At 32.8% G+C, this 18463-nt stretch overlaps 1 protein-coding gene across 7 annotated transcripts in view; it reads right to left on the bottom strand.

Moving 5' to 3' along the window:
- PRRC2C (proline rich coiled-coil 2C) overlaps positions 1 to 18463 on the bottom strand; it is an 84323-nt gene that overhangs the window by 51953 nt on the left and 13907 nt on the right. For 6 of the 7 annotated variants that reach the window (XM_031936876.1, XM_031936877.1, XM_031936880.1 and 3 more), the window contains exons 2-6: positions 10416 to 10584; positions 9234 to 9411; positions 8192 to 8301; positions 5448 to 5573; positions 3172 to 3407 (exon numbers count right to left, since the gene is read on the bottom strand). In XM_031936876.1, the coding sequence (XP_031792736.1) occupies positions 3172 to 3407; positions 5448 to 5573; positions 8192 to 8301; positions 9234 to 9411; positions 10416 to 10530 (765 nt within the window). In that variant the 5' untranslated portion in view covers positions 10531 to 10584. The remainder of the gene's footprint in view (positions 1 to 3171; positions 3408 to 5447; positions 5574 to 8191; positions 8302 to 9233; positions 9412 to 10415; positions 10585 to 18463) is intronic. The other variant, XM_031936878.1, reaches the window with a different exon arrangement.

The following is an 18463-nucleotide window of genomic DNA, read 5'->3' as shown; positions in this document are numbered from 1 at the left end:
AGCTGGAATTGCAAGCTCCTTTAGAGAAAGGGCTATTTTCAACTATTTTATTTCTTGTTTTTAGCATAATAAATGAAACATAGATGCACACGTTGGTACTCTGGATTATTTTATAAAAATTCAAAATTAAGATTTACTTTAACTAGTTGGCTTCATATTTTCTGGCTAAAAAAAAAAAATCTGGTTTTAACTTGAAAGTTGATTCACCAATAAAAACTATAGTACAAAGCAAGATGGTGTATATGTCTGAAAAATATGTTGACTTATGCTAAGTAGATATAGGGCCCTCAAGTTTGAACCATGAAGAATATTACTTTTAACCAAAGTCAAGTAGTGGCTCAAAGAATTTTAAGTGAAGGCAGTTCAAGAATTACAGGATGAATCAGAGTTATCAAGTCTGCCAACATCTTACCCTGAAGTATAAGTAGAGCACCAGAAAGAACAGACTATAAGTCAAAGGACTCAAAGAGTAGATCAATGAAATGAAACTAAAGAATGAAAAAAAAGAAGTAAAGAATAAAATTAGAGCACTTGTAAAGAAAACTAAAAATTTAAGATCAGGAGATAGAAACTTCACCCAAGTTGTGGACACCCTGAAAAACAGAACACAAAGAACCCAGTAATTCAATGATTCAACAACAAATATTAGAATAAGGTCAGAAGACTGAAAACTTAGGGGATGTGAGAGATAATGATCAATAACAACAGACCCAAGAAAAAGGGGAAAGGTAAGAAGATAATTGGGGAATATTTGAATAAATTGTGATTTCTGTATTAATGGAACAGAATATACATAAGAAATGATGAATATCACACATTGGAAGAAATCTTGGAATAATTTTATAAGGGCTGATAACAGTGTAAAGTGAACAGAAGAACAATTTATGTGATAACCAAAAATAATTTAAGGGAAACCAGTTTTGAAATACTTCACAGCTCTAATCAAAGCAATGATAAATTATGACTTCAAAAAATAGTAAATTCTTCTGATCTTATGGCAAAAGGGTGAGCAAAAGATGAATGGATATGCATTTTAAGATACATGCTAATTAATTACTTTTGTCTAACTATAATTATTTATTAGAAAGCATTTTTAAGTGAAGAAAATAGTTGGTGGCTAGTAACAGTGACAAAAAAGGGAAAAAGGAAAAAAAAGTATCAACTAAGTTAAATATAAATACAAAACTTTTCCATTTCATAATCAAAATTGTCTATTTTATCTTTTGTAACTTCTTTATTCCTTATACTTGTAACTGCCAAAAGTATGTAATTTACTCTTCAGGTCATACAGCTTATTTATTTGTGGAACATTTTGCAAGCTGTTGGTTTAAGCCTACTTTCTGCTGGATTGCTTTCTATCTCTCTCTCTTTTTTTTTTTTAGCAATTTTCATAAAAATTTTCATTTTATAGAATTTTCATAATTTCATAAAATTTTCATTTTATAAAAAATATTTTCCTAAGTAATTTATATTGGGAGTTTATCACTCAATGGGGTATCACTAAGTTCCCTTATTTATATTTCTTTTGCCTAGTCTTTTTTGGAGATTTAATTTTCTACTTTTTTGACATAGTGATGATTTTGATGACTGCTGCTTCATAGCATAATTTGATGGAGAAGTGTTATCCTCTTTTCAATCCTACAATTTTCTTTATTTCTCTTCAAATTTTTTTGTTCCTCTAAATGAATTTTCTTTGAATTTTATCTGTCAATTTTCTCTTTGGTGTAGATTATAAATAATCTTAATGATGTCATTTTTTAAATAAATTGGCAAAATATCTCTATGAATACTGAATGCCCCTCTTGTGTTTAAATATTTTGCTTCTTCTAGGAGCTATATGATCAATATGTGTGGAACATAGCATATAATAGAATTTTTTTTCTGTTGTGTATTTATTCTGCTAAATTTTTTTCCTCTAAAAAAAAAAAACTGTTAAAAGATAGAAAGGAGGGATACAAAGAAATTTTGTTTTGTTAAAAAACAAAAGGTACCAAGAAAAATCAATTTTAAAATATATACCAAAAAGAAAAGTCAAGGGGACATAGATAATTTATTACTTTGGTATTAAATTTAACTTATGCTTGAAAAAACAAATTGGATGTAAAAGTTTATTTTCATATGAAACTTTCCTTTGTGCTCTTCTTTACAAACTAAAAGTAAAAAAAAAAAAAACAAAAAAAAACAAAAAAAAACAGAATGAGAACCTAAGAGGAGCTTATTTCCAAACTCAGCTTGAGAAAATTTTTGTAATTTTGTATAGAGTAAACTAATTCAAGTATTTGAAGAAAACAATGACAGAGATCCTTATGTATGGTCTGGAAAGATTAATAAAAGATAATGGTTTTTGTCTGGTGTTGACTTAATGCTCAGATTACTAGTAGGGTCATGTAAGGTATTTGTTTAAGTTACATCATACTTGAAAAAAGTTTTGATACAAAAGTTTTGAAAAAAAATTTCTATTACCTATGGTCAAATTAGAATAAAAATAAAAAATGAACACACAAATCAACAAAAAGTATAATAGTTCTCTGACTTAATAGGTGAAGTCTTAAAGCAACGATTTAAAGGACATAGAAATTAAGTAAATTCTCTTGGATTTAAAAAGCTAGTGTCTTGTCAGGATTTGAATCCAGATTTTGTTGACTCCCAAGCTGAGCACTTTACCCCACTATGGAATGTTGCCACAAATAAATAAGAGCTAAATTATTAAACACTTTAAAAAAACAAACAAACTATTTTTCCCTCCAAACACATTTTTAGATCACTGCTACCTTAAATATTCCCTGGGGAAATTAGTAATAATAAAGAATATTGAAACAGCCCAAAAACAGACCTTGATATTCAGGGCTTAAATATAATTAAAAGTAAATACAAGATAAAAATGAAAATATTTTTGAGAATTATAACTTTTTTCTTTCAGGAAAATGATTTAAAGGCATATTTTTTAAACTCATATAACCATATTTATTATTAAATTACATAATATTAAAATTTCATTAATACTATATTCCAGAAAAGTGTTAGCTCCTGGAGATCAGGGACCATTTTTGGTTTTGATTTCCCAGATCCCAGTAGAATATTTTATACTTAGTAGACACTATATATATATATTTTTTTCGTTGAATTGGTAAGCAGATTTTAGACCTCATCCACTTAACTAACAGTACTTACATAAGGGGGCATCATTGCTCTGTACTGAGAGGCAAGAGCAGGCTGCTGTTGTCCATTCAGTTTAGGCTGAGGTATCTGAGGCGGAACACCAGGTAACCTCTTTTCTGTTGTTTTATGAGAATCGTTTTGCTCTACTGGTCCATTTGCACCATCATCTTGACCAGGGAGCTTATCTTCTTGATCAGATGGAGAAGATGGGCCAGCAGATTTACCACCTTCTCTCCAACTAGCAACATCTGGTAGGAAGAGGGATTAAACATGCAAAGCACTAAGAATGAAATGGATAAAAAAAGCAAAAATTGGCTTTTACATAACTGAGGAAGCAAAGTCAATTATAATTTACTGATGGAGATGATAAAATCTGCTCTGGGGTTTAAAGGTCTAACAAGTCTATTGTGCAATTCACAGAACAAAGTCAAGAGATGTATCTTAGATGCTTGTACAATTTAAGTTTATTTGGGAAGTGCCTAAATGACTGGATTCCAAAAGTAATCATTATTGTACAAGAGTAATTTTGGAATAAGGTTAAGTACAGTGCTCCCTCAAGGAGCTATAAGGGATGCTGTACTCTTTCATTTTTGTCAATTACTTGGATAAAAGCATAGAAGGCATGCATAAGAAGGATAACTAACACATTAAATTATAGTCAGTTTCCAAAAAAGTTTTAAGAAGTTAGATTATTGGACTCAATCTAAAGTGATGAAATTTAAAAAGCATAAATATAGAATTGTAGATGTGGGTTCAAACAATCAACTTCTTAAGCAGAAGACTACAACTAAATTTATGATTTTTTTTTTTTAAATGATTCTTCTTATACAGTAGATTGAAAAAGATCTGGCTTTAAAGTGGACAGCAAGTTCAATGTGAATCAATGATATGAAGGCAAAAAAAAGCTAAAGACAGCCTAAAGCATCCTGAGTGGCAGTGTCAAACATGTTGGGGTGATTATGTGCCATAGTATTCTATGCTCGTCAGACCACTACTAGAGTATTATGCTCAGATAGTGGTGACACAGTTTAGGAAGGTCAGTGATAAGCTGGAGACTATCCAGGGGAAAGCAACAAGGGGGTAAAGGGCCTTAAGATCATGTCAGGGGGACTGGATGAAGGAAAGAAGATTTTGGGAGGAGTGGAAAGAGGGTTGTCTCATGGGAAAAAAGGATTGGGTTTGTTCTGCTTAAATTTAGAGGGAGAAATTAGGAAAAATGGGTAGGTTAGAAGCTGGAGAGAGACAAATTTCAGTTGATTTAAAGAAAACCATTTTAACAATTACAACTATCCTAAAGTGGAATGAATTGTCCTAAGAGGTGGATGTGCTTTTCCTTCCCTTACTCCTCATTTTAGGAACAATGGCCTCTGAGGTCCCATCCTACTGAGATTCTGTGAAACAGAAAGCCTATGAGATTAATGTAACATATACCTTACTCTACAAGTCAAGAAAATAATACTAAAAGACTACAGCATTTCATATATTTGACTATGTATGATCCCTCTTGCGTCACATATCTCAACAATCACTTTTTGTCAATTACACCTCTACAACATGTGCATCCATTCCCTGCTCCCCACTAATGTAGCAACCACTTTCCTTTCAAGCTCTCACCTTCCTTCCTTTAGAATATTTCAATAGCATCAAAATTGTCTTTGCCCTCAAGTCTCCCTCACATTGCAATCTATTCTACACAAAACCACAATAGAAATTATTCTCAAGCATACGGTTGATGTCACTCGAGTTCTAAAAACTTCAGTGGCTCCCTATTATCTACAGATTAAATACAATTTTTTACTTTGACTTTAAGTTAAAGCCTTTCACAAACTGGATCAAATCTTCCTCACCAGTTTTTTTATTTTTTAAATCTCCACTCCATGCCTTTTTCTGTCTGGTCTTCACATGCTATATTATACTTTCTATCTCTTTATTTACCCATTCTACTTGCAATGGACTTCTTCCTTGGCTATGACTATCAGAAAGACTTAGCTCACACATGATCTCCTATATAAAAGACTTTTGATCCACTCTGTCGACTAGTTTCTTCCCACATAAATTGAACATATTTATGTTGTGTATTTATATATGTATGTTATCTTCCTAGTAGAATGAAAACTCCTTGAGGACAAGAACGGATTCATTTTGTCTTTTTATTCCCAATGTTTAACATACAATAAGGGGTTTGATAAAAGTTGCTAGGAAAAAAAAAAAAAAAAAAGAAAGTAACTACGTACAAAATATCAATTACAATGGATAAATCAAATCCAAAGTAAAATGCTCTCTCTTACTTGGTGGTCGTAAGCTGGGTCCAGGTCCATAGGCATCATCAGTTCCATCCTTTTCTTTTTTTTCCTGATCACCAGCTGCTTGCAGACTAGGAAACTCTTGCTGGAAATGACTATTTACTTGAACACCTAAAGAATTTTTAAAATATCAAATATAAATATTTAACCATGAAACATAATCTTGTATGTCAGCACCCTTTCCTGTTTTCCAGTTTCTAAATAAATCACTATTAGATTTCTGATGAAATTTAGTATCAACTAGAAAATGTTCCCTCAGTCCTTTAAGAGTTTATATTTAGCTGTAATTCCTTGAAAAACTAAGGGAAAATCATGAATACGTAGCAGGAGAAGAAAATTCTCAGCTACTTTTCTAGAAAACAGGTCCAAGATGTCTGGACAAGGATAAGAGTTAAACCTCTCCCCATCCCTTTCCATGGAAATAATTTCACGGGACAAATAGTTTATGGTGAACAAAGGCAAAAAGATCATGAGGAAGATAATGATAAGATCATGCCAACATCTGCCAGAAGATGGAGATACAAAAATTCGATGAAATGTTGACTTTTTCAATAGAATTATCTAGATTTGATAAGCCCCAAACATCACCACACACAAATATGAAGATTATGTCTTAATATAAATTCGCAAGAAAGATCATGTATACTATCCCTTTATAAAAACATGACGAAGTGATTTTTGCAGAAAGCTTGGTGTGAAACCAGTTAAACCAGATCATCTCAAGAATTTATTTTAAAATGAGCTTGTAAACAGATGAAAAAAGAAAAACTTCTTAAACAAGGGTGGAACTACCATAGGGAATCGAACATTAAAATCCCTTTTCCTCTACACAACTGGCAATAAGGAAAATTACACCCTAAATAGACAAAAAGTCTGTAATAAAGTTTTATCTAAAAAGACAGCAAAGTTACTTATAAGATAGAAAAAATCCCGGAGAGTACCTCTACTGAAGAAAATTAAGACTCCCTCAAAAACTACCAATTTATATCCCCCCTTTTTCAGCTTTACAAAATAAAAGATTATGACATCAAAAGAAAAAGTAAAGAATTAAAGGCTCTCTCCAACAGGATGCTTTCCATGTTAAAGTTATACTAGATTCACGAACAGACAGAAATAAAACATAAAACAGGACAATATAGACTTCAGAGATGCTTGCCCACCATCATGAAGAACATCTAAAGGTAAAGTCCATAAATGAATTCCTTCAAGTTCTTCTACATGCAGATGACCAGACCTCTACAACAATGCCTAACTTCCTAAATAACATTCCTGGCCATCACTAAATTTTCAAGCTAAGTATCTACAAAAGATTAATCAATTGGAGGAAGACAGCCTGGTTATCAAGTTTAGTGTTCACTACATGGCTGGAATGGGCAGCAGTTTGATGAGCACCCAGATCCTGATTAGACATAGCAAATGGTCAATGAACTGGTACACAGAATAAAATAGGAGGAAAGAATCAGATTGCACTAGCAACTTTCAATGTCCCCAAATTTCTCCCTAAAACAAAAACCCAACTTTTAAACATAATTACTTTTTTGATACTGTATATACCTTCAAATCACTGAAAAGACAATGGAAATATAGTTGGCGCATATAGTCTTTGACTTTTATTATAAACCACACATAAGAAACAGTATAAAAGGAAAAAGAGATGTGACCAGAAAATGTTGGCCAGTACACACTGTTTAAACCTGAAAATATAGGTAAGATTCCTAAAGAAAGAGAAGATGATATTGGTGGCTTAGATCTAGATCCAATCAAGTAAATAAATTCTCCCAGATTAGTTTATGTTATCTATAAAACATTTGGTTTCTTTGGAGCTCTTTTTTTGAATTGGAGTCTTGATGGCTAATCTGAAATACATGATTTGATAACAAGAACTATTATTATGCAAGAACTTAATGGAGAATATCTTTTTTAAACAAATATTTTGAAAATCCTCAATTCAGAGACAACTCACTAATTTCTAATTATGATTGATCCCTTCCTATAAATTCTGAGAAAAGTAAAGCTACAAAAAGTGCTAACCTTTTGAGGATGAGGAGATGAAAATATGTTAAAGTTAGATCCTACTTTATGAACTGACTAAGGCCTAGATATGGGTTTAAGAAGAAATCTTTCAATGGTTAAGAATGACAGTACAGTGATCTGGATGTAAATGACTGAAAATACATACTGAACTGACCAAATGATGCTGAGGTTCCTAAAACTAAACAACATGCCACTTAACTCTCAAAACCAAACACTGAAAGATGCCAGGAGTTCTGCTATACAAAGAGTGCTGTTCCAGAAGAATACAGAAGCCCAAAACCTCCATTCTCAGAGGCTGTTCTTTTTACCCAAGGAAAACAGGTGATAGGTCTGAAAATTTGATTACTATTTTATTCTGACGTGTGAGACAGTGAGGTAAGGGGTGAAAAGGAAAGATAATGTGGGACACAAAGATAAATCATTCAAAGGTCTGGTCTATGTTTAAAAAACCCTACTACTCTGTTTCAAATGTTCAAGCTAGTAAACACATTTATTTTGATTACCATACTGGGAGAAGCAGGTAGTTTCTCAGTTACTTAACACCTTCTTAACTGACAAGAGATATAAAACTATTTCCCAGGAGTTGAGAATAATGCTAAGACAATTCTCAAAGGACCATGTAAAAGCAAACCCATTTCCATGGCTGTTCTGTTACTATGTAGTCCAACTAATTTTCCCAGCTAGTTTCCACTTACCATCTCCTTGCCCACCTTGCTTGTTACTGGCCCATGATTTGGTAACCGGAGGAACTTCTGGGGGAGCAGTAACTCCTGATTTTGGTTGTGCTGGTGGCACTTCTGGTGGTCTTTAAAAAAAAAAAATAGGGGTGTGTGTGTGTGTGGGAGAGAAAACCTATTTCAGAAACAACGAGAACAAGTATTAGGTCATATATATCAACTAGAAATTTCCAAATGTGGTGCTAATTCCAAGAGGTAATGTCACCTTAATTCAAATAATTATCACAGAGCAATCAATTAAAGAAAATGCCTTAAAAACCTTACCTTTTCCTTGATCCTTGCACAATAACCACAATGAAAATACTATTTGTTATGGATCATCATTAAAAAAAATAATAATAAAACCCAAAAGAAAAAACACTATCACTTGAAATAGCTTAAAAGGGTATAACATATGAGTTTAATAAGACTATATGAACATTCTCTGTAAAGCTGTTAAATATGCAGTAATGGCAATGAAGGACAATGTATTTACAATAATTCATAAGCATTAATGTCTAAGCCCAATTAATATCATTAAAAGAGTAAAGAAAAGTTATGATGCCATGTTTAAGATGTAAAACAAAAGGACTGAGGGGAGAGAAAAAAAATCTAGTCCTCTGACTATCAGATAAGTGCCATTACTAATCCACAATTATTTTAAAGATAATTAAGGCACCACAACTAAGAAGCACAAAGCATTAAGTCTTTGATAAGACTCAGAAAAACAACCAAATTTACAATATATGTTTTCCTAAGTTACCAGTTTAATAAAAATTACTCCTCCAAGGATGAATCCTGGGAACTATGTGTCACAGGGCATAGGAAAATTAACACTATTAACTTACTGATTCAATAAAGACAATACACAAATAATATTTCTGTGCAAAAAAACAAAAAACAAAAAACCCCATCCAATCTTTTTTGATCTAATTCATAGGAATAAGCAAAAAGTGTCAGGAAAAAAAAATGTTCCTCAACTTTATATCTATTATATCTATTATATATATTGTAAACTCACTTTTCTTCTTCATGTTGTTCCTGTTTAGATGCCCATCCTGTACCATCTTTAGGCACAATGTTCACATTAGGATCATTGCCTTTGTTCTCTGCTTTGAGACTGGGGAGGTTGGCAGGTGGGGGCATACGTCGAGAAATAGCAACTTTTCCCAGACTCTGCAATCCATGGCGGGCAGCAACTATAAGATCAATAAAATTAGATCAGTTTCTGCATTTCCATATGCAAATAATAATGGATAAGCATTTTTTTTTTTAAATACTAATGATCACATTTTTTAAAAGATTGAGGGAGAGGGAAAGGTTTTTTCTTCTTCTAGGGCTTAGCACAGTGCATAACATGTAACAAGCACTGAATAAATGATAGCCACCAACTCTCATTTCCATTACCAAACGGTTAAATATTCTAACCTAGTATACCTTTAGCTGCTCAATTCCTATATCCTATTCTTCTATTCTATTTGACATACAAAGAAATGTTTTTCACTTTCTTGTTCATGAACTCTTGAAATTTCTTCCCTGGATAACAATCCATTATCATTTAAACATTTAAACATTCTAAACCTGGAGTTAAGTTATTGCAAAGACATTGAGTTATGAGAGAGAATATCATATGTAAGGAATAGCAAGAAGGCCAGTATAACTGGATTGTGGAATAAAGAGAAATAGAAGACAGAAAACTGCAAAGATAAGAAGGGCCTTAAAAGCCAAAAAGAGCATTTTATATTTATAAGTGAGGGCAATAGGAAATCTCTGGAGTTTTAAGTAGGGCTGTGACATAGACTTTGCTTCAGAAAAATTTTGTCTGGAGACAAAATGCATGCTAGCTTAGAGCAGAGACCAACCCGAAAGCTTTTATAGTTAAATGATTTTGGCATATATCAACTCTCATGAATTCAGTTATTATCTCTATAAAATTGGATCTCAGATCTTAATCATGATATTCTCTTTCACAACTCAATGTCTTTGCAATAACTTAACCCAGGTTTAGAATGTCTTCACTTCTTCCTTAAAATTTCAAACCCTGGCAAGACTTCTCTCTTGATCCCTCTGAATCAACTTTTACATTTTATGATCTTGTATATAAAAATATTGGGCAAACCACATATGTACACAAGTGAGTATGTAATAGATTTTTTTTTAAAGTATAGAAATGTATGCTACACACAGAGGGCACTTCACTTACCTGTAGTTTTCTGAGTTTCTAGTGATTTTCCCTTGTAAGTGTTAAACAGACTGAGTGTTGTATACTTTGTTTTCCCATCCTTTGCTTTTGTGCTCTGGCCTGACTTCTCCGACATTTCGGTGGAAACTCATCGAGTCCAGAACCTCTTGCCTCACCCCTTAAAACCAATCTTCAACAAAGAGAGAAAAATAAATTAGGCTTTTAAATTTAAAGATGAGATTATGAATCACAGTAAACACCTCAGTTTTAAAAAAAAGTTTTAAAAAAAATCTTATATCTATGACAAATTTTACATATGAGCAAAATATTCTCTCAATGAATACATCCTTCACTAATCAGTAGAAAAGTTGAAAAAACCTTCTTTAAAGTTTGTACAAAAAAAGTAAAAGATTAAGTGAGCTATAAAATCTAAAGGTGCATTTAATATTTTACAGGATATCTCCGATGAAACAAATTTTGAAATTTCATGTTTTTAATGAGGATATTTTGTAATATAAGTAGTAAAAAGGGAGAGAGGTCTTAATTTCAAATTATACTCTTAATTCTACTTGTTACTACTTCTGGATCTGTTTCCATATCTGTAAAATATAGAAGTTGACCTAGATGAAGCTTCTAAATCTAAATAAAAAACTACACTTAAAAGCTTAGTTGGCTAGTAATTATATTAGTTAATAAAGCAATTTACATGAAGTGTTTGATTTTTCATTCAACTCGCCAAACATACTATGTACAAAAGACTTTGCAGACCACTGGAGCTGCAAAGAAGGCCCTTGTTTTTTCTCCCTTTAGAGGGTAAGATCTCTAAAAGAAGGGATTATTTCAGTCATTACACTATTTCTACTACCTTCCTTTGTTCCTGGAACATACTAGGCACTTAATAAATGTGGTGTCTGACAATAATGTTAAAGAGCATTAAGACCCGGCACGGATCCCTGGCATATGACAATCTGGAGACATATTTCCAATTGGACATGGAACTATTAATAACTATTCTTTGAGTAAAGCTGTTCAATCTATCTAACCATCTTTGCTCATAGTAAGACTTTGTCAATACTTTAATAAACTTAGGTAAATGAAACCCATAGCATTCCCTGGAGCAGCCAGTTTAAAAAAAAATGAGGACAAGGAAATGAAATTAATCTAGTAGAGATTTTCTTAACATGAGGCTATGATGAGTTTGTTAGACAACACAAGCTTTTCACAAACCATCCCTTTAATAATTCTGGAATTTTCCCTTGAAGACAAATCTATCACTTTTACTTTGTATACCACTAACCCTTACTGGAAAATGAGACATATTCTTTTTCTCCAGATAAGACACCTCTTCTACCTGACAGAATCATTCAAAGATCATTGACAACGCCCAATTATCACAGCTATCAGTTCCTTCATTTACCTGTAATGTGGTTTATTAAGGGAAGTTAGGAGCTCTTAATATTTCCCCATTCTTTGGAAACTATAGAATTTGTCATTTTTTTACCATTTCTTCTCTGGTCTTAATATTCTCCTTGGCAGGGAAATAAAGCAAAAAGGAGTCCAACAGATTCACCTTTTCTTCAACTTTTTATGTTCCTATCCAACCACCCTCACCAGTTAAAAACAACAGAAATTAACAAAAACAACTATTTCATCAACCATAGTTCTCACCAGTCTCAGCTCATTCTCAGATTTAATATGTTTAAAAGACAATGCCTTGATACACCCTTTTTGCATCTATCCTCCACTACCTGGTACATTTCTTAAAAACCCAAGACTTGCCTCCTTTGTAGAGATGGGGTGTGTATATCTCTGTGTGCATGTGCACACATGCACATGTATAGGTGTTTCAGAATTTTGTTAAAAACATTTCATTTCTTTTAGACCGATATGCCTGGAAGAATTAACCTATGTAATTTTCTAGTCAATCTGTCTCAATCTCTACCAAAATCTAGGATACATTTATATATATCCAGCTTCTGATTCCTCTATCAGAGGTTTAGGATAGAATGTTTCCTGTTGACCTGATCCCACTCTAAAATTCCCAACAGAGGATCAGGTCTGAAATAGTGGCTACTTTCATTAACTACCTCTTATTTTGAAAATTCACACCATTAAACCAAGTCAAGAATTTATTAGCTGCTCCAATTCTAATGAAGAAACCTAGGGTGTATCTGGGCAACTGAAGACCATTACCTAAATGCCATACCATATTTTTGTCCTAGGCTTATAATCTAGTTCCTGAATTCCTAATTTACTTTCTATTTTTGCCCAGATGGTGTGCATCATATCCAATGAAAATACTACTTCTGTGTCTGCCTTAATTTGTTTTCATTCAAATGTTTTCCATCATATCTATCTTTCTCCAATTCCTGGATTTATTCATAGTATCATTTTAACTCTGCCTCAACCTATCCTGTTGCTTTTGAATAGGGCATATCCTTTTAAAGTTTTTAATCATCAGGGTTCCGCTCCCTACCAAGTTTCAATTAAATCTATGCTTCTTTATGCTAATGTACAGATAAGTAAAATTCTAAGGTACAGTTCAAGTCCTCACATTCTGTGTCAGCTAGTCAGACATTCTTATTCTGGGGCATTTGTTAAGGAGAATATATGTCAAGTGGAAGAGATATACATTCTTTCCACAGCCTGAGTTTTCATACAAGATCTACCATCCATTTGTACACTGGATCTAGCCAAGATTAAAATAGGGCACATAAATTATGTCATTCATCTAATCCCCATCTCCATTCAAGCCACCTCCATGAATCTTAGGCCTGGAAGGGATTAAGGAGCAAGGAGATGGATGCCACAGAGGACCACTGAGATGATGAAAACCAAAGAGAAAGACATAGGGGAGTTCTTCGAGAGGAAGGAACCTATTGGCTGAGTGGCAATGGAAATAGAGAAACAAACCTCAGGAGTGTCCTCTCATAGAAGTGAGTCTAGTAAAGGACATTGTATGCTTTAGAAAAATCATGGGTTCTCTCTTATCAATTTTCAAAATGTTGGAGAAGAGATGCTAGAAAAAGTACAGATTGGACCTGATGGTCTCTGAGATTCCTTTCAACTAATTGTGGAGGGCAGCATGCTGCATTGGAAATACTTATTTTTGCTATCAACATATCTGGTTCAATATCTAGGTATACTACTTAATACTTCTCTGACCAGTTTTCTCGTCTATAAAATGAGGGGCATTGAACTAGATCTCTGAGATTTCTTTCAACTCCAATCCTATAGTTCTGCAACCATGGAGGAAAGCAGTCTGCAAGGTCCTAGAAAAATATGAATTATTATTTCTCAAAACATTCATTTCATGAAGCCCAAGAGCAGGGAAGACAAAAATAAGAACTATCAAAATTCCAGGAATATCTACCTGACTATCATCAATTTATATTATAATTTCTAATTCCCAGGTGGTTTTCTCAACATACTATATTTGCCAACTTACTACTGAGGCTTGCTTTTTCAATACTAGGTTAAGCAAATCATAATTGAAAAGATAAATGATCTTGTAAAATACATCAATTGGGTCCTATCTATAACTACACAAACCAAGATTTATAATAGCTCTATCCTTAAGAGACAGTATAGCATGCTTAAGTCAATGAATGGTATTTAATAAGTTCTTACTATGCAGGCACTATGTTAAGGGGCTGAGTTGAGAAGGCAAAGACAAGGAGGTAGGGAGGAGGAACAAGGAAGAAAAAGCAATCCTTGTTCTCAAAGATTGTATATTCTAAAGAGGAAAAAGTAAATATCAAGGTATAAACACAGAATATATGAAGGTATTTAAGAGAAAGTGAAAGAGAAAAAAGGTCATATAGAGGGGAAAGCTTTAGCATTGGATCAGATCAGAAAAGTCCTCTTGAAAAAAAGAGTGGGATTTGTACTAAATCTTCAAAGAAGTCAGAGAAATTAAACAGTTGAAAGAAGAGAACACTATTGGTTTGGAGGACAAGTTAAAAAAGCAAAGAAATCAGAGATGGAAGAGATATGTCTTGCATATAGTAGTAAGGAAGACTGGATCAGTACCACCTCAAACATACTGACTTTGTAACCACTGACACATCCCTTCATATCTCTCAGTAACCCCTAGGCAATTCTCTATCTATAAATTACCAAGTGGTCAATCTGTAAGTCTGCTTAATTGCCATATTAATAGTTTCCCACACAGATGAAATTACAGGGGCCCTAATTCCCACCCCAATTTATCCCTAGAGGAAAATAGGGTGTCAAACTTATAAACAAAATAGCCCAGGTAAACCAATTTTCATAACTTGAAAAGGTAAAGGACTCAATGGATGTTCAAGTACAAAAGAGGTATAAATAAAGTTCATACAATATAAATACAATGAAATGACAAGCAGGAGAATTTCAGAAAAACAGAGTTGATACTAGAACTGATAGTGAACATAACCAGAAGAACATTATACATAGTTAATATTTTCTGATAAACTGTGAATGATTTAGCTATTCTCTCAGCAATGTAACTATCTGAGACAACCCCAAAGGTCTAATGATAAAGCATACTATCCACCTCCAAAGAAAGAACTGATATTGATTGAAATAGACAAGCATAATTATTTTTCATTTTCTTTTTCTCTTTTATCTATTTAGTCTTCGTTTACAAAATGTCTAATATATGGAAATGTTTAACATTTGTTTAACACATGTATAACATATCCACTTATCTCAAAAAGAGGGAATAAGGGAAGGATAGAATTTGGAACTCAAAATTTTAATATGAAAATGTTTGGCATGACCTCACATGTATAATATATCAAAATAAAAATACTTGGTTTCTCAAGTGGGCAGGAGAAAGAGTGAGAAGGACGGAGTTTGAAATTCAAATTTAAAAAAAAAATGACCGTTAATTTTTTTAAAAACATTTAATTGGAAAATATTTAACAAAATACATAAAGGTAATTTTTTTAAAAAGAGTAAAGGAGTCTGGGACCAAAATCTGAAAAACACCAATTCAGATAAAGAATAAGATAGTAGATGAAAAGTGAAGAGATAAAGTAAAACCTCATTCAAGGCCTGAAATGTTAAAAATAAGGAGTTCTATATAACTAAATAATTATAGCAGGCATTAGATAGTCACAAGGATTGGAGAGAGCTCTATCTTACGAAGATTAATCTGGCACTTGTGAATATAGATGGATTCAGGTGTGGTGAACATTTTTCTTTCCTCAAGGGCCATTTGGATATTTATAATATCTTTTGAGAGCCATACAAAATTACCAACTTACAGAAATCAAGCAGTGAGAAGTTGTACCTAGTTTTCAGCTCATCATCACCTGCAGTTGCCTCACCAACTGGCCCACACCCCTGTTTTAGACAAAGGAATGGGGGAAAGAGCAGAATGAGCAGTATTAAAAGGCATATTAGAAGATATATTACAACAATTCAGCCAGGTAAGATACAAATTAGAGCAATGAGAATAAGAATGGAAAAGAGTATACTATATGACAATATAAATGAAATGTGGTTAAGTAATACTTAAAGAATCCCACAAGTGTTTGAAGTAACAACTTCTCTTGAGGCTCAGTTTCCTAACTAGAAAATGGGAATAAAATAAAACAAACCCACTTATTTTATAGAGTATGCAAGGCACTAATAACTCAGCTATTATTATTATAACATAATTCAGTCTCAATTTTAACTACAAGTATCTGTATTTGTAGGTAGTCTCCGCTGACTAAAAAAAAGTCTTCTAAGATATAATTCAGTAGAATTGTAAAAGTTGGAACTAAAATGTAATTACTATCAAAAAACACAAATAAAAAAACTCGAAGATTACAAATTTCAAATTAAAAGGTCTTTTTATTGTTGTTCAGTTGTAGCCAACTCTTCATGACCCCGTTTGGATTTTTGTTTTGTTTTTTTCTTTGGGGGGAGGGGCAAAGATGATGGAGGGGTTTTCCATTTCTTCCTCTAGCTCATTTTACAGATAAGTAAACAGTGTTAAGTGACTTGCCGTACAGCCTTGGTATGAAGCCACATTTGAACTCAGGACAAGGCGTCTCCCTGACCTAGGTCTGGCACTTTATGCTTTTGTGCTGCCTCTTAGGTCTCTAAGAAAGTTCTTAGAGACCATCTAGTGCAGCATCCCCATTTTTATAAGAAACTGACCCAAAAGGTTAAGTAAAGTCATATTATGTACTAAAAGGGGGGAAAAAAAAACACCTTTGCTAATCTAGCTTAAACTTAATGCACCTTATATACCATGTTCCCTCTGTCAAACAACTATATCCTTTTTTTTTCTTTTGTAGAAATACTCTTTAGCTAAAAGTTAGAAATACTCTTTAAAAAAAACTGAGCAAATTCTTTCTTTCTGGAGAGAACAAAGAGTTGGTGAAAAATAAACATGGATTCTTAAGTTCAAACATTTTTCAAGGGCCTTAAAGCTCCTCCAAAATGTGTAAATGCTTCCATAAGCAATTAAAAATAAAGTTATATTGTTTTATACTCTAGTAACGTGTCAAGTATCTTAAATTAGTTTCCTTTCCCAAGTCACATGAATTTCTCAGAAACAAAAAGCCTAATAAACCAGAGCATGGAGACAATCGAGGCCCTTTCTATTTTCTAGCTTATCAACCTGCAAAACAGAGAAAATAAAGAGTTTCATGAGAATAGGTGCCACTGGGCCAACAGAAAAAAGAAAACTGGATGGAATTGGAAGATGACCCATATAGTAGTGTGAAGAGAAGGGGGCAAAGATCAAATGAACCTATCAACTGTGGAAGACAAAAAAGGGTAGAAATATCTAAAAGAGAGAAAACTGGAAAACAAGAAAGCTAATGTTGTTGGCACACATCCTTTATATTTAACTCTAATCAGCCATAGAATTCCCTATAACTACTGAAATCATAAGCCTATTTGTTATTCCAAAAAAATCCAGGAAAATAAAAGGAGTCAAAGTCTGCTTTGAATAAAAGTTTAAAAATTGTCCTTATTTATGCTATTCCTTTCCTCTTTGAGGAAGATGCTTTACTGAATTTGTTTTATGAATCTAGCTAATTTTACCTTTTTTTTCCCCAAAAGAAGCATTTTACCATGAAATGACATTTCACTTTTTAAATAAATGTTTTGCTCACTGAGAAGCAAGGACACTAAATTCAAGTTTATTTTAAAAAAACTAAGATCAACAAAAACTTGAAAAACAACTGTCTCATACAAATTTATAATTAATTTTACAGGTCAGTTTGAGAATTAAATTTATAATCATAACCACTGAGAATGATGAACTGTGAAAGACTAAGTAATTTCAAATAAAAGAAAAAAATGCTAACTAGTATACAAATAGATTTAACATCAAGTTTGTAAATTATTCTGGAAATTAAATTGATTAGAGAACTGAAGATGCTTGATCCTAGATTTTGTAACAAAAGGCCTGGTTATGTAACACTTATGAATCCATTATCAATTATCAATGATTAAATGGAAATATCCTTGAGGCCAAGTCTATTGAAATATTGAAGACAAATGGACTTAACTCTCCATCACTACAGAAAATGCTCTTGTGGACTCCAATACAAAAGTTGTTCTTGGATACAATCATGTCTCTACTAAAAGATATATATTTCAAATCCAGTGATTTTTAAAGCAATATGAATTAAGAGTCTGACTTAGGCATTGATAAATAGCAAATACTAAAATTGTGCAAAAATTGTTTCTCTTTGGTCTTGCACTTCTCGAAGACCAGTTTTACTTCTATAGACATAATCTAGAAGCAATGGTTTAAAAGTTTTAAACAGGCTTGATGTTAAGAAATAGTTCCTAACAATTAAAGCAGTTAAAACAAGTTAAATTTTCTTCTTGGAAAGAAGCAGAGGGATGGATTTCCATTTATCAAACTTTTAAATAGGTATTCTTTTGGGGAATGGGTTAGACACAATGGTCTCTAAGATTCCTTCCTCTGAAATTTATGATTCTATAAATTGTTCTCTTATTCCATTCCTCCTACTTTGGCTAAATTTTGATCCATGCCATTTTAATGTTTTAGTGACCACCAAACCTCAATGAGAAGCTACTGTACCTAACAAGGTAATTTCTAAGACTTCTGA

The sequence above is a fragment of the Sarcophilus harrisii genome, chromosome 4 (genome assembly GCF_902635505.1).
Source record: "Sarcophilus harrisii chromosome 4, mSarHar1.11, whole genome shotgun sequence".
In the NCBI taxonomy this organism is placed as follows: Eukaryota; Metazoa; Chordata; class Mammalia; order Dasyuromorphia; family Dasyuridae; genus Sarcophilus; species Sarcophilus harrisii.
This window is presented reverse-complemented; position numbering and strand designations above follow the sequence as displayed.